This window comes from Cotesia glomerata, linkage group LG2 (genome assembly GCF_020080835.1).
Source record: "Cotesia glomerata isolate CgM1 linkage group LG2, MPM_Cglom_v2.3, whole genome shotgun sequence".
NCBI lineage: Eukaryota > Metazoa > Arthropoda > Insecta > Hymenoptera > Braconidae > Cotesia > Cotesia glomerata.
The window spans coordinates 6,560,983-6,578,835 of record NC_058159.1 but is presented as its reverse complement, the minus strand read 5'-3'; the positions used below and the strand labels follow the sequence as shown (position 1 = coordinate 6,578,835).

General features: G+C 28.1%; 1 protein-coding gene across 6 annotated transcripts in view; it reads left to right on the top strand.

Annotated features, from left to right (window-relative positions):
- The first annotated feature begins 8,305 nt into the window (after positions 1-8,305).
- The window catches only part of LOC123259396 (protein still life, isoforms C/SIF type 2), a 39,097-nt gene continuing 29,549 nt past the window's right edge, over positions 8,306-17,853 (top strand). For 3 of the 6 annotated variants that reach the window (XM_044719889.1, XM_044719887.1, XM_044719885.1), the window contains exons 1-7: positions 8,306-8,460; positions 12,062-12,249; positions 13,327-13,445; positions 13,656-13,866; positions 14,085-14,356; positions 15,102-15,666; positions 16,946-17,437. In XM_044719889.1, coding sequence (XP_044575824.1) covers positions 8,306-8,460; positions 12,062-12,249; positions 13,327-13,445; positions 13,656-13,866; positions 14,085-14,356; positions 15,102-15,666; positions 16,946-17,437 — 2,002 coding nt within the window. The remainder of the gene's footprint in view (positions 8,461-12,061; positions 12,250-13,326; positions 13,446-13,655; positions 13,867-14,084; positions 14,357-15,101; positions 15,667-16,945; positions 17,438-17,853) is intronic. The other 3 variants (XM_044719886.1, XM_044719890.1, XM_044719888.1) reach the window with 3 other exon arrangements.

The following is a 17,853-nucleotide window of genomic DNA, read 5'->3' as shown; positions in this document are numbered from 1 at the left end:
ATTGATGGCCTTGAGGGAGCTTCGGCTCTAAGGACAAATAAATATATCTATCTATCTTTTTTCTATCAAAAGTTATACTTAAATGAAGTCACCAAAAACATCATTTTTACTATTTTGATCATTTAGAAGAGCTACTATTTCTGAACTAATCGAAGAATTTCGCTCATTCTAAGGCTTATGCAAGCTTATTGTTCAAGGAATCTATATACTAAATTTCATTAAGATCTGTTGAGAATTCTCGATAGAATAACATTCATAAGTCGGTTGTACTACACATTGCCTGAAAATGGTTCAATAGAACTCTTAGCTTTGATAAAATAACTAAAAAAGGTCAAAATTTCAATATTATATCCGTCAAATTGAAGGTAATTTCATGAGCTTTCACATAAATTTATTAAAAATTAGCCATTTCTTTTCAATCAAAAGTTATACATCAATAGTCACCGAAAACGTGATTTTCACTATTTTGATAATTTTGAAGAGCTGCCATTTCTAAACTTGACGGTAAGTTATTAAAATTATTTTATTGCAATTATAAATTTAATAATTTATATTGAAATTTTAGAGAAAAAATTTTTAATATTCTACTTATATTAATTTTACTCCGATCTTTTTATTATTTTTGCAACTGATGACAATTTTCCGATTGTCGATAAATTCAGAACTTAACAATTTATCCGTTAGTAAGAAACACTTGCAATAAAAATTATAGTTATAATAATTAAATATTTTTATAAAAGACTATATAAATATCTTTTTTTATAAAAAAAAATTCTATTAATAAAAATATTTTAACAAATCATTAAAAAAAAAAATTCTTTATATTTCAGAACAAAGTTTAAAAATATCTTCGCGCGAAGAAAAAATCTTTACGACTCTCCTAAAAAATATTTTTTGCAACAAAAAATCTTCATATAAAAAATCCAAATTTAATTAAACCATTAAATTTAACTAAATTTAATTACGTATCTGGAATGCACTGCCAGCTGAGACTGTGGCTGTAGATAATTTGGTTGAATTTAAAAATGCTTGCTTCAATCACTTTTTTGAACATGACAATTAACAATTGCAATCTTTATTTTTGATTCTATTTAAATATTTTTTCTTGTAGAATTATTATGACTTTAAATTAAGTTATTTGTTTGTATTAAATGATCTATTTGGATTTTATTACATTTGAAATTAAATCTAATTGTAAACCTTTAATTAGTTAAGTAATCTTGTAACCTATGTAAACCAATGTAATTTAAATATTGATGGCTTTGAGGGAGCTTAGGTTTCAGAGCCAAATAAAATTTTTATCTTTCTATCTAAACCGCTAAATATTAATTTTAAATAAAATTTAAGTCAACAATAAATCAATTATCGAACTCAATATTAAAATCTCGGAATCTAAATTAATAAAAATAAATCATTAATTATAATTAGTTTCTTTTAAATAAAACAAAATTAAGGCTCTTGCAACCCTTGTAAATAGATCAAGAGCGCTTCTCTAGCTCCGACACCACGTTTACCTTTTGACGCATCAATAATGTAATTTTGATCTTTATTAGACCCTTCAGGGTTGTTGCGATGACCTCAGTAACGCTCGGTAAGTAGGGGTAACCAACGCCTAGATCACGTATAACTATCTCGTAAGTAAAGGATAACTCTGGTAAAGCCAAAGCCTCTGAAGCCGAAGCCAGCGGCTAAGTAATATATATCCACACTTGTACATATAAATACCAAAGAAACGTACGAGTCGATGTCACAAAAATCCAACCCAGTAAAGTTTAGATCTTCATCTATACTAAGAATATTCTTAATCTTGGGCATTATTATCTTCCATTATAATCCGAATGAAAATGATAATGATAATCGTAATTATGATCTTTCATAGAGTATCTTGTCTTGTAATCAGCAACTAACAATCAACAGAAGGTTGGTTGGTTGCATAACGTTGATTAGCATTGAAGCTATACTGAAGAATAAACTTGATGTAATAGAATAGAATAACGAGTGAAGAGAATATAAAGGATGACGAAGTGAAGGGGAAAAAAGATGACATAGATGACTCGAGATTCGCTCATCTCTTCTCTCGACATCAGCTTCTCTCGCTTCCTCTCTTTTCTATTTCCACATCAACATCTCGGTCTGGGGAAGTATATATGTGTACAGCTCGCTCTTTCATCCCCTACATTCTACACTCTACTATAATACACACTCACACCTGGACAATAAAATCCATCTGTGTGTACATATACCTAGAGCACACAGCTTCTCGGTTCTCAGTTCTCAGTAAACGCGGAATAGGAAGCGCGCAAGTCACAGATCGATCGTCTATCGTCATGGTTACACCTCTTCTCTGTATAGAAACGTACGAGCACCTCGCTCTCACGGTAAAACCACCCCCGAAAAAGTACGTCGGGCATCGCATCTGGACCGACGTTACAACCGAGAATTATAACCTGTTAAGCATTAAGCATAACTTTGTACTTGAATAAAATTTATAAATATTTTTATCATTTTATCTTTTATTTTTATTTTCTTTTAGTTTGTTAATAAAAAGTGCGCTTTTGTCACTCGTTCGTTGTTGAGATAAATAAAATAATTTGTAAAAATTGATAGTAATAATAAAATAAATTGTAGAGGTAGTTGTAATTAATGTGTGGAAAAAAGTGGAATTTAGAGTTTTTAAATAATAAATACAGCAGATTCAAATAAAATAAAATCTCCGGAGAAGATACGGCGCACGGGCGCATCGCAGAAAAAGGGATATTGACATTTGTTGGATAGGGGCGCTGTTAAGATCCAGGACTGCCCTGATCTTCTCTCCCGCAGTATCCATGGATACGCTCTGGATAAATTCGCGCGAAACCGGCGCGCTAGCCAGTGAACTAACGAATAAAGAGTAAACGGGTGAAGAGCAAAAGTGAAGCTGACGGTGAGTGCTTAACTCCAATAGTTATTTTTTAAATAAATAGATTTAATCATAAGTGATTGTCTTATAAAATTGTGTTTCGTAAATTTGAATTTTACTGTGGATTTGTGTCATGTGACGATGCGTTTCTGACGCTCCACCCTTGTCCTTACCCCCGTTGCCTCGTTCACTTTCTTCTCTCCCTACCTCACTATTGCGCTTTCTCTGTGTTATTGTACAATCTACATCAGTATCACGGTATGTTACGGGTGAGGTCTCGCGGATGTCGTCGACCGTAAGTGTAAATTCACATTTTATTTTTTAACATCAACCATTTCGGAGTTTTCTTCATCTCCTGGTTTTTGTCGCCGGAAAAAGCTCGGAAATCCACTCCGTATAAATTTTGTCGGTCAGAGTCGGCAGTTTTGACAAAATGGCTCAAATGTGCTTTTTATTTTTATTTTTTTTTTTCTAACTATTTTTACGTCAGTGGTCTTTAGTGCCCTCTCCTCCGTCACTGCCTCCCTCTGTTCTTGGGCGTCGTCGCTCCAGTGAATGCGGTGCACCTACGATAGATGCAATTTCGGGAGTCGTTGGCATCCATTTTAACACATATGTTTTACAATAATACTCTTAATTACAATCATTATTTTTTTTTTGGTATCAAAAATTATGATTAATTTTATTTTAGTTCAAAATAAAAAAAAAACGAAAGAAAAATTTATCTTTTTTTTGCACAATTAATTTTATTTTACCGCAACCAAGTAATTTTTTTTAGTTAAAAATAAACATGAAAATTTTTCCAATTTTATAGCTTAATTTTTGAATAAAAAAATTATCTAATATTTTGAATTTTATAAAATTGTTTTAATTATAAAAGAAGAAATAAAAAAAAAATAAATTCAAGTCAATGAACTCTTGTTAAATAAAATGATCAGTAATTTATGCCGGTAATTTATTAAAAAAAAATATTAATTGTTATTATTGAAGAAAATAATATTACTGAAAAAAATTTAAGGAACTTTTTGGCAGGACTCTGATCAGGCAAATAAACAAAGTAGCGGATAAGTTGATGAGGGTCATGCGATATCCATGACGAGAAGGGCGACAGGTGAACGCATCGGAGCTGAGTAGAGATCGATATAGCGTTTAGGGAGCTCGTTTCACCCACGCGTACAACCCGAGTGCACCTACTTCGCCCTACCCTAGTAATCGGAGCCGAGTGGTATGGTTGAAAAATAGAGAAGTGAAACAGGAGTGCTTTGATCCCCCCGAAGCTTCAAGCTTGAACCTCTGAGCTCGGGAACTAATACCAGCTGAGTATTCCAGCTCATACATCGTAGATCTTCCTGTCCCTCGATGTCAATACGAGTTTTATTTTTAATCTTTTTTTATTTATTTAGTTTCATTTTATCTTTTTGTTGCTTTTTCTCTAGGGCGAAAGAATCCACCTTTTTCTGGCACCACGACCTCGCCCTGCTGTACTGTCACTCGCCTCTGTTCTCGGTCTGCTCAGCCCCACCCCTTTATTTTTATTCCCGTCTCACTCACGTGTTTGTTGATAACCGTGTTCAAGTGCATATCGCTACCGCGGCTGTTATCGCGGTCAGTTCTTAGTGTCTGACTTTTAAGCCTTTTTACTACTTGGATTTTATTTTTCCTTCAATTTATTGGAATTTAAAAATTTTTTTTTCTTTATTTTAAATTTGTAAATTATAATTAATAAATATTAATTGAATAATTAAAAAAAAAAATTTTTTTTTTATTAATTTTAAGACCAATAATTTTTTATAAAATTTTAAGTATAAAAAAAGCTTGAGTGTAAAAATAAGAAAATTATAAATAATTTTAATAAAAATAAATTACAGAGTGGTGAATTATTCTGTAAAATGAATCGTAAATAATTGACAGTAGTGTATATGAGAATGAGGTCAATAACTAGGACACGGTTAGTAAGTAGGTCATTTACCCTAGTCCTGGAATATAAAATTTAACTATCATTCTTTTATTTTATTTTCTTTTATTTTTTATTAATTAAAATTTAGTTTATTAAATAAATAAATTTTTTTTGGTGTTGCCAAGCTATTAAAATATTTTTCCTCTATAATTTTATTCCCGTTTGAAAATTAATTAAAAAAAAACAGTTTGAAATTTTAGTTGGTAAAAATAACAGAGAAGCGCAGATTGATGAATTCTTTGATTTTAATTGGACAGAAATAATTAAAAAGTAATTACTAACTCAATTACACGAAATTCAGGTTGAAAGTTCAATGGATTTAAATTAATCATCTGCTGGTGCCTTGAGCAGAAAGTTTTTTTTTTTTTTTTTTTTTTTTTCAATTTTCTCCGCGGTCTCCGGAGGCTTATGTAATTTTGAACATGCAAATAGAGGAATAAAATAGGAATATCAAAAATAAGAGGATACATAAAAGAGAGAAAGAGAGCCAATGCAGTTGTTATCATGATCCTGCGGACTTTGGACATAGATTTGCGACCGCGCATGTATAAGATATCTAAACTTTTATTTATTTTTAAAGTCAATTTTGTCTTAAAAAAATTTATTAGTTGTTTTTAAATTTTATTCTAACATTAATCAAAACTTGAAAGACTTTTTGTCTGAGTCTCAGTCATAAAAATTTTTATTATAAAAGTATCTCGACATTTATCTGAATTTATATTTCATTAATCCAGATTTTATAGTAATATATTGAAATTTATTCTATTGTTAATTTTATTAGTTTTTCAACAGCGCTGGGGCTCGAACCCCGACCCTTTGCGTTAGAGTCATGTGTCTTCCAATTCACGCTACAGTCATCTTACGCTACTTTTTCTTTCATGCATAAATAACATAAAAACTTCTCAAAGGTCAAAAAAATCACGTTAAAGTTTGAAATTAATCACTTTAATTGATTTTAAAAATGTGGGATTTTTTTTTATGACTTTCAAACAAGTAGATCGATTTTTTAGACACCTAAAACTTTTCACCTTGTAATTAATGGTTTTTATAAAAAAAGCCAAGTCTCACACTCGACTGATAAAATACAGTAACAATAATTCGGTGAGAAGGATTTAAAATCAAGGTTGTATAATAAGAGATAAATTACTATGACATTTGACATATACTTTTGTAGATATTTAACAGTTGTTCTACTTACTTGTCTGTTGAATAATGATAAAGTAGAAAGACTAGAGTCATTACGTAGCCTGCGGAGCTACGTAATATCACAGTCTGGCTTAGTAGTCAGGTCAGTTATGTCTAGTATAGTCCATCCAGCGGTTCCAGGTCTATATATCTAATATATAAGTGTAAATGCATCACTGATATATATTTTGTCTCAAGTTTTTAGTGAAAGTAATCAGTGTTAATGCAGACGGCACTCTTTATCTGATATACTTTCTTCTTTAATACATAATAAACTCATTCTTGTTTTATTTTATTCATTTTTTTAAATTTCACATTCAAAAATTTTTTATTATTTCATTCAAAAAATTTTTGAAAAATATTTATTAAAAAATTTTAATGAAAAAATTCATTTTTAATTAAAATTTTTTTCCTTAAGTTTGAAAAATTCTCTAAATAATTTATTTAAAGTCGCTAATTAATATTAAACAAGATCCGTTTTACGTCAACAGATCATTAATTACCATAACACGGTCGCTAATTTTCCCAGCAACTTTAAAATGAAATTTTAAATAAAGGTGACCGAGCTGATAGCGTATTTTTGTGCAAGCCGTGCTTAGTTTTATCAGTAAAGAGTATTTTTTCATCGAGAAGAAATAAAAATAAAAAAAAAAAGATAAATAGACGGCTGACAAGTCGTTAGATGTTCTACTCTACCCTCGAAACATCGGGTTGATTCAATTAAAATCTTCAACGGAAATTAACCTTTTTGGCTCTCGCTACCGAGGGTTAATATTATTATTATTATTATTATTATTATTATTATTATTATTATTATTCAATTACAATCCTATAGATTAGAAATATTTCAATTTTCTGTCGTCAAACGTCAATAACGTAAATAATTCGATTACAACTTTAATCGGATTTTATTTTTCCCTTTAAATTTAGTTTTAAAATTACCAATCATACTTGTTATTTTTAATTAAAAATAAAATAATATGCAGTAAAATATAAAAAAAATAAAATTCAATTAAATAAAAAATTTCTTTCCAATAAAATTGCATGACGCGTCGCTGAAATTTATCTACATAACATTAAATATATATTTATAGAATCACGTATTGGTCAATAGAAGCCTCAAATGTGAAAAATCAATCGTAATGTTTTAGTGCTTTCATTCATTTTCAATTAAATTAACTTTGGTATAAAAAAAAAAACATTATAAATTATCAGTACGTCGCTATTATTTCCATGAAGCTATTTCGAATCATAAATTTACCGTTCAATTAAATTTTCATCAATTTACTAGCCGAAATAATTAATAGTTCAATAAAAAGTGATTTTATTTTTCCAATTTTGAAATATTAAAAATAGTTTTCTTTTAAAGTATAATTAATTTATTTATTTTATTTTTAACTTTAAAATTTTCTAAATAAAATGTTTCCTTTCTTGCCAAATTATTTTTACGGTCAATAGCAATTATAAACTCTCGACAATTTTCCACACTTTAAACCCTCAGTACAATAACCAGTCCACCAAATTGGCAATAAATATTGAAACAGTTTGTCACTACCAGATAATAGTTAAATAAAAATAAAAATCTAAATTTATTTAATCAATCATATGGAAACAAAATAGGAAATTGATTAACAGTCATTGTTATTGCAAATAATTAATTAACTTTAGATCTGATCCCATTGACCCCATTTAGAATAATTATTAAATAATAATTATAATATCTATATTGTATTTGTATTTTCGCAGTGATGATGCCACGGAGAAGCTGATAATCACGGTCGCCAACAATGATGTGACAATAAAGATACCTCCGTTTATTCTCGATCGGGAATTATAAACCGATCATCTGTGCTACCGAGTGCTTCCGTTTAAAATAACAACAAATGAATTTATAATTAACACCATTAAATATCGCTCATTAATTTAAAAGGAAAATATAAATCGGCTGATAAAATTGGTGCCAAATAAAATAAAATAAAAAATACCAAAGAGAATAAATAATTATAATTATTTATTTAAAATAACTAGATAAAATAAAAAGCCAAATAAAATTGTGTCAAAGCGAGGGAGAGAAAAGACATCGAGAGATGAAAGACTAAATAAAGTCGATTTAAAGATGAGAAAATAATATTACTTATAATGAATTGAATTGGATTTATAATTCATCAATAAAAAAGTCTAAGAGAAAGATTAAGACAAGGAATAAAGTATTATTATTATAATTGTTATTATAAAAACTTCAGTATTGATATTTAAACTCGAAAATGGGAAACAAATTATCAGCATGCAGTTGTGCGCCTTTGAAACGAGGCTACCGCGACGACGAATCCCCATGGCAGACAGGTGGAAGAAGTAGCGGCAGCCACAGGGGAGATTCTGCCCACTTGCTCAGGTGCGGAAGCGTAATAGAAAAGAAGAGGTGCGCATACCATCCCATTAAACCATTTCCATTTGATCACTCTCTGTCAACATTTAATTCTCTGTAATAATTATTATTAAACACTGATTTAAAAAATTTATTTTACTTGAGAAAAAAATTTTAATCAAAAAAATTTTTTCTCTTAATGTGGATAGCCACTGTGAGGATCAAAAAAATAGGTGATTTTCGGGAATTTTTTTGACTGGGATAATAAAGGAATTTGGAGATTGGGTTTTTTTGTTTTATAAAGTATACATTAAAGATTATTCTCCTAAATTTTAATCAAAAAATATCATGTTGTTACAAAGTTATTAGCATTTTTGTAGAGCACCAAAAAAATTTCCCCCTCCATGATGCGATCTCTAACTCAAAAACGGATTATCTAAAACAAAAAAATGAAAGAGCGTTGTAATCTGCATACACACTGATAGAAGGATTTGTTTATAGTTAAAAGTATTTGTTAATATTTAACAAATCATTTATTAGAGACCACTTTTTAGTCCTTAATAAATATTTCTTAGTATTTAAAAAGATTTATTAATACTTAATAAATGAATATCAGATTTATTAAATACAAACAAATCATTTTAAATACTAAGAAATATTTGTTTAATACTAAAAAGTGGTCTCTAATAAATGATTTGGTAACTATTAACAAATATTTTTTGGTACAAATAAATCCTTCTATCAGTGCATGTGGTTATCGTTGCACGTAGGGGATTATGAAAATTTGGATTTAAAAAAAAATGGCGACATATTAAAAATTTTTTCGTTTTTTTACTTATTTTTTTGGATTCAAACAGCCCTAAAAAATCTTAAATATCAAAATTTCCAAAATCCCCTACGTGCAACTATAGCTACTGAATAGACGAATACGGGGAAAAAAAAAGTTGCAAATCGGTTCATATTTATGCAAATTACAGTGCTTATCAGTTAAAAAAAAGTAGTTTCGAGAAAAACGCGTTTTCGTCGGAGTGCCGCGCGTGCACTGATAGAAGGATTTATTTGTATTAAAAAATATTTGTTAATAGTTAACAAATCATTTATTAGAGACCATTTTTTAGTATTAAACAAATATTTCTTAGTATTTAAAATCATTCGTTTGTATTTAATAAATCTGATGTTCATTTATTAAATATTAATAAATCTATTTAAATACTAAAAAATATTTGTTAAGGACTAAAAAGTGATCTCTAATAAATGATTTGTTAAATATTAACAAATATTTTTAACTATAAACAAATCCTTCTATCAGTGTGTAAAGTCATTTGACGCGCTGTCACAAAAATTACTATAACTCGGAAAATATTCGGAATTTTGATACCAAACTCTAGATACATATTTTTGAATCTATAAACTTGGATTTAATAAAAAAAAAAAAATTTTTTTTTTTGAAATTTCACAGTGGCTATCCCCCTTAAATCAAGTTGATTTTTTATCAGTGTAATATTATGCCGTCAGTACACAAGTCTTTCAATAAACTGAATGAATTTACTGATGTATGATAGATTACGACACGTGGTTACTTCACGTGTAGACCCTTGATGTATAAATTTATTATTATTTTTTTTTTTTTTCATGTCTCTGTGACACATTTTTTTTCTCTCAACCCCTTTTCAATTTACTCAAGTGTTTTTTGTGCACAGCAATTTCAACTGACGTATGTATCTTACAATTAATTTCTCACAAGTTGCTTATTCTAATGTAGTTTTACGATCATTGATTATCTATAAATCTATAATCTATTTAGAGATGGAGAATAAATATCTATCATTTTTTAGTCGTCAGAGTATTTTAGGTTTGATCACCGCGAGTAAAAGTGGAAGATTATTTTTTTTTTATTTCATTTTTTAGGCGGCTTTTTGTTGATTTATTCGAGCCGGGAAAAAATTATTCTATCGGATTTTACATTTTTTTATTTGAATTAAAAATATATGTAAATTTTATTGAAGTTAAAAAAAAAAAATTAAATTTTGTCCAGTAATTAATATTTTTCCACATAAAAAGTAATTTATAATTAATTACATATTGGTGAAGTTAATGAATAATTGACTGACTGCTTTTAATATTCACCTAATTAAAATTAAAAAATCTAATATAAAAAAAAAAAAAACTAGTCTACTTTAATATAACTAAGTAATTTTTTTAATTAAACTTTATTCTTAAACTTTTTAATTTATTTAAGTAGGATGTGAATTTTTTGTATGAATAAAAAATCGTGAACTAGATTTTGACAGCGTTCTTTCGATCTTTTGATGTCACACTTTATTATCGGAAAGACGTCAAGCGAAAAAATGAAAAAATAATAAAATTTAAAACAGGGATCACTTAAAATTTTTTTAACTTATAATTATTCCATCAAATATTAATTACATCCACAAATAGAAAGTTATTACCGTCATTGAAAAGCATTAAAAATAATTAATTTGCATTGAAAATAAAATTACCTACGGCTATTAGCTTGTAAGCAGTTATCAAACAATGTTCAATTAACTTAAATGTTCATTTAATTGAGTTGAATAAATCTCTAGATAAATATCGAGGTGATATTTACTCTTCAATTTTTTTTATTCAAAAAAAAAAACATCACAATTTTTTTCCGTGTCTTCCAATTTTACGTTTCTACACGGAAAAAAAAAAAAAAAAAACAGGAATAATTACAGTATAAAATGTAAAATCGGTCCCAGTGTAATCAAAACTAGAAAAATTACAGTTTGAAATAACATTTTTCTAAATTTAATTTTTAATTTAATTTTCAGAGCTTTCAATGTAAATATTACATTTTACAATGTAATTCCTATAAAATTTGTAATAATTACAATCTGAAATTGTAATTTTTCCAGTTTTCATCACAAAGCGCCACGTTGCATTATATACTGTAATTTTTCGAGTTTTCTTTTTTCCGTGTAGATTACTTAGACGATAAAAATTGATAGATTAGTTCTTAGCGAAAAATTTTCAAAGGTTTCCTCTTGAAAGGGATTCCGTCAGATGTTTAAATTTTCTTTGATAACAGGAAATATATATTGCTGTTTAAATTTTTTAAACACTTCACAATCACTCACATTATCAATCACTTGGCATTATCAATCATGTGTATATATTTGTCATTCCTTTCATCTCGACCTGCAACTGATGCTTTGCAAATCTTTATCTATATTATAAGCTTAAGTTTCATTATTCCCTTCTTTTGCATGTCTTATTTTAAACTTCTGTATTTCCTTTAATTGATTCAAAAAATTTATTAATTTTTATTTTTCAAAGAGGTCTAATCGCAATCAATGTTAATTAAAAATATTCATAAAAAATTTAATTATTTTTTCATATTAAATTAAAAATTTGTGTTTTATATTTTTTCCCTTAAAAATAAAAAGTTTAAAATAAATTGTGAAGCGACTGGACTTCTTCAGGCTGAGACAGTACTAAAAAAATTTCAATAAATTTTATTTCTTTAATTACGGAATAAATTTGTTAATAAAATTATTAACAAGCTTATTCAATAAATTTTTAAATGAAAAATCTGAAATTACATCTAGTACTGCTCAGCTTCATGCATAGACACCAACGAACACTCGATTAACAAAATTTTGAGTACTTTCAGATTGTGGGCTGAAGTTTTCCACGTTAGCGCGGCTGGACAAACAGGTCTTGTCAAATGGCAGCAAGTTTCAGAGGATCTTGTCCCCGTGAATATTCGCTGTCTTTCGGATTCCCCTGAAATGGTCTTCCATATTACCGCCTACAATAGTCAAGTTGACAAGATCCTAGATGTACGACTGGTCCAACCAGGTCAGTCTTTTTTTTTTTTTTTTACAGAAACTTATAATATTTACCTCATTAATACAAGACGGAAAATTTTATTGTAAAATATTTAAATTAATAAGTGTACTTTTTAAAACTTTTATTTTAGCAAACTTTATAATAAGTTTACTTAACAAGAAAGTTAATAATCAATAAAAGTAGTTTATTGGTAAAAATTAAGTTTTTTTTTATTTTACAGTAAATATTAAAATTCAGCTTATTTTATTTTTTTAAATACTAAATTGAAGACTTTAAATATCTGGATGATATTTTAAAAAGTTCAAGTATTATAAAGTTTATAAATATTTTTTAAACTAAAACTTTTTTTTTTTTTAAATAAAATAATAAAAAATAAAATTTTCCAATTAAAATCCCAATTAGTTTTTTTTTTTTAACAAAATCTTGTTATTTAATTTATACACAATAAAAAATTTTCCGTCATTGTGTAAAGTATAAAAATTTGTGTGTAGAATATTACACTGTAGTGTAGAATTTCAAATTCTAGTGTGTTAAATCAACATATGTTAAATCAACATATAAGAATGTTAAATTCTACACACTAGAGTGTAATATTCTACACATAAATTTTTACACTTTACACAATGACGAAAAATTTTTGACTGTTTATAAATTGCAACACATAAAAAAAATGTTCTTGAATCAAGTATATAATTTTGAAGAAATTAATATTCTTGATTTGAGTAGAAAAATTCTTGATTTAAGGAAATTTTACTTGATTCAAGAATTTTTCTCTTGAATCAAGTTAATTTTTTTTTTTCAGTGAATGAAAATTAAATTTATAAATAAAAATACGCAAAAAAAATGACACTGAAGTTAGCAGACGTCTAAAAATATTTGATTTTTTTTTAAATTAAATTACAATTAAAAAGATATTTATAAAAAATTGCACTTATAGTTTTTAAATTTTTTTACATGTGAATTTTTTTTTTTAATTGTTTAATTGAAAATTTTTTAATAAAAAATTTCTAAAAATTTTGAAATGTCAGCTAACTTCAGTATTATAAAAAAAAGCTCAAATTACATGACTAAAAATTAAAATTAAAGGTACAAGAATCGGCCAAGCATCAGAATGCTTTATCTACTGGAAAGACTCAATGACCAATGATACATGGGGTCTAAACTTTACCTCTCCAATAGACGCTAAACAGTTCAAAGACTGCTGCGTAAGTAATCGTACATATATATTAATATTAATATTAAATCAAGTATTTCCGACGCGAATTTCAGCTTCAGCTAAATGAACAGTAATAAAAATAATAATAATAATAGTAGACAGAACATGTAGCCGGAGATGTAGATGCGTTTTATCAATAAAATAACAAAGTGGAGTTTACCCGGGCGAATGATTGACATTTTATCTTTGGCCTTTCCAGTCACCCTCGACGAAAACACCCCGCAAAGCGCCTTCTTCGTATTCCCTGAAGCTGGAGCCTCCCAACAAGCAAAAGGTCAAAACACGGATGAAACCTCTTTCTACACCAGCTTCTCCTAGTCGAACAAAAGCTCCGCAGTGCACTTGCATGGTTCCTGAGCAACTGAGAATCTCACGGACTCGAGACCAGAGATTTTCAGCAGGTCCTTGCGGTGAGTTAGAATTACTTATTATAATTATTTATTCAATTCTTGAATTAGCTAAATTTATTCACGGTGTAAAAGACTCCAAGATACTTAATTCACTGGGTGTATTTTTAGTGTCAAGTTCAAGTCTGCTGGAATATAACTAAGGAGCCTCGGTGGATTATTTATAAATTATTGATAGCTGATTGAAAGGATAAATTATTAATATATTATTATTTGCGCAGGCCCCGTGTCGTTACCTAGAAACATGGTACTGAACCCCCGTTCCGGGGATGTAGAGATGACGCCTGGACGTGACAAGATAGGTAACAACGCAACATCCAGCGTTTCACTTTACGACAATGTCAATAATACTACCGATACACCAGGTAAAACATCCAAGTACGGTGATACGTCAAGGCACATCAGTAAAGACAAACAACTACAGAATGAAACATGCCAGACAACGCCCAAAACTGTTAACGTTGCTACTGGCACTGCTACCGTTGGTTCACAGGTATTTTTTTTTTTTTTATTTTTATTTAATACATTTTATTGGTTTTTTTCAATTAAAATTTTTTATTTTTAATTATTGTTGATTTAAAATTATTTAATGCAATTTTTTGATTAAAATTTTGAGAATTTTATTTTTTTAAAGTAATTTTTTTTATTGAAATTATAAAAAAATTACTTATTTTAATTTTAAACAGTAAATTTAATTTAAAAAAAACTTTTTTTTATAGAAAAAAATTTAAAATTAAAATTTTTTATTTTTAATTATTCTTGATTTAAAATTATTTAACGCAATTTTTTTAATAAAATTTTGAAAATTTTATTTTTTTTAGGTAATTTTTTTATTGAAATCATAAAAAAATTACTTATTTTAATTTTAAACAGTAAGGTAAAAGCCCCAATATATGATTATGTACCAGTATATGATCATATATTGGGGCTTTTACCTTAAATTTCATTAAAAAAATTTTTTTTTTTTTTTTAAGAAAAACTTTTTCTACATTTCTTCACTATTAATGATATTTTATATCTTAAAATTAGAGTAAAAATTTATGAAAAAGTTTTTATGAGAAACTTTTGAATTAGATTTTATGAAATTGAAAATTGAGATTAAAGTTTTTTTTTTTTTTTAATAAATAGTCAAAAAATTTACGTTAAAAATAAAGAAGAAAAAATGAATTATTCAATACAATGGTAATAATATTGTTGGTAGAGATATTAATAATAATAATAATGATAAAATTTGGTAGATTGATAGTCCAGATGACAAAGGTACAACGATATCACCTAAAAAAGGAATAAAGCGTCAAGACAGTGCGACACAAAATGGGAGTGAGTCTCTGAAATCAGAAAGCATACAAGTAGGGGGTACATTAGGTAGCAAATTTCGTAAAGAACAATTACACCACACAAAATCAGCAGACTACACGGAGTACGAAATGCAAAATGGTAATTTCTTCAACATCGTTAATAACAACAGCAATCATGGGAGTAGAAAATCCAAGAGTAAGAGTACGGACGATATGAGAATTGAAAATGCTCAAAACGGCGGTATTAGCCTTGATCCGAATACATTGAAACGGATGCTCAAACCAATGTCAAGTATTGACAGTCCAGCAACTTCACCAGAAATGACGAGAAAACGTCATCCTCATGCTCACACTCATCACTACTATCATCCGAATAATAATAATCAGAGGTACATACATTCCGAACCGGAAAATGATAATTATGCTCATCCATACAGAAGCCCCTATAATAATAAATTTCAAGGATCAAGAAGTGTTCATGAAATGACTCGTCAATACTCTACTGGTACGTATTGTTTTCTTCTCTTTATTACTCTTATCGTTTTTTTTTTTTTTTTTTTTTAATATGTAGGTTTTGATTATTACAATGTTATGGATTTTCTGTTGTTATACTCAGCTTATTTCGTTTTTGAGTATTGATTTACATTTTTATTCATTTCATTCAATAGCTTCCACCAATCAAACTCTTTCATTAAACTCAACTTTTCATTTTTATGCAATCTAGTATTTTTTCTTATTGCATTTATTAATCATTTTTTAATATAAAGTGAATGGAGTTTTTTAGACAGTTTTCTTGCTAGTGTAATTATTAAAATTTTTTGTAGATATTTTTATTTTTTTACTCTAAAATAGTTGAGAGATCAATAACAAGAATAATAATCAAAGTAGAAAAAATTAAATTTCAATTTTTTTAAAATTATTTTTCAGTATAAAATTAAGTCTTCTTATTTTATAGAAAAAAAAAAATTATTAATGTCAAGAAATTAAAAGAAGAAAACAATTAACTTCATTTTTTGATCAATATTTAAAAAAATCATAATAAAAATGTTTGAATCAATTTATTAACTTAAATAAATAGAGAGTTAAAATAAAAAAAAATCAAGTAGAGAATATTATTAAATTTTTTAATATCTTCATCAAAGACAAGTTTTTTTGAATCTCTCAACTAGATTATTAAAAAAATATAAAAAATTCAATTTTAAATTAAAAAAATCTTGTTTTTTCTAAAAAAATTTTTCTTATTTACTTTTTACATACCACGAGTTTTAATTAAAAAAAAAAAAAAAAAAAAACTTGTAATATGTAAGAAAAAATATTTTTTACTTTATCGATTGCTTTATTTATTAAATATATATATATATATATACAGTGTATGTTCCAATTAGTGACCATACTTCATAGCGCTAATTACCCAACTAGATAAAAATTTTCGAGTTTGCTATTCTGCCAACAAATGCTTAAAAAAAAATAACTCAGCCATTACGCAGTTGAATAATCAACCCTTACATTTTAAATGTAAATAATGTAAGTAATAACTAGCGAGTACATAATCGAAGATAAAAAAAAAAGAAATGAATTGTAAGGGTAGTTTAATAAAAGAGGTCAGTAATTGGAACAGACACAATGGGGACAGTCACTTTATCGGAATTTCGGCATTAGCTATCGAAAAAAGCGTAAAAAAGCGGTTGTAATATTGTTAATGAAGAATGAGCTATTATAGAGGTCTAGAGACCTGCTGCACCATTTGTTGAGTACTTGCACGTTGCGTATCTGCTCTGTCTTAGGCGGCAGAGGCAGGATGTACTTAGATTTGGAACGTAATCGGTGCACAGGTGACATGTCCCCACCGTCAGACAACGTTATCTTCGACAATCAGTGCTACGCAACAACGCCAAGTTCATCTAATGGTAATTCAGATATGGAACAACCGAACCACTGCAGTGCCAGACGTTACAACGGCCAGACATATCATCAGCAGCACCACCCACAGCAGCAGCAGCAGCACCATCAGCAGCACCACCACCCGTATCAGCAGCAGAACATCCAGCATCAGCAGCAACAGCAGCAGCAGCAAAATATGCAGCAACAGCAGAACATCCAGCAGCAGCAACAGCAGCAGAATATGCAGCCCACTTCAACCCCCGGGAGTCCGACCAGCCGTTTATTGCTCGAGTACGAAATGCATTTGAGAAACACTCTTGCGAAGGGAATGGACGCTGAAAGCTACAGTCTTCATACCTTTGAAGCGCTTTTAACTCAAAGCATGGAAAATCTAGGTCAGAATACGCCTCAGCTCAGGTTTATTTATTTATATAGTTTGTTGGTATTATTTTAATTAGAGTTTGTTTTATTTTTCTTCGGTTTTATTCCTTTCGATAATTTTTATTATTTTATTTTATTCAATTTTTACTGTTATTTTCTTTGCTATAAAATCAATGAACTAGGAAGATTTAAAAAGGCCAAAGGTGTTTTTTTTTATAAAAACTGATTTACGGATGAGAGAATATTTTATTGTTTTATAATTATAAATGTTTAGTTAAAATTTAATTATTTTTTGTCTGGAATAAATAAAGAAATAAGTAAATAACTATTAGTAAATTATTGATAAAAAATGGGGATTTAAAAAATTGCACGAAAAAAAGTAAACTGTAAATTCACTCGGATTCCGGTTAATTTTTATAGTTTCTAAAGG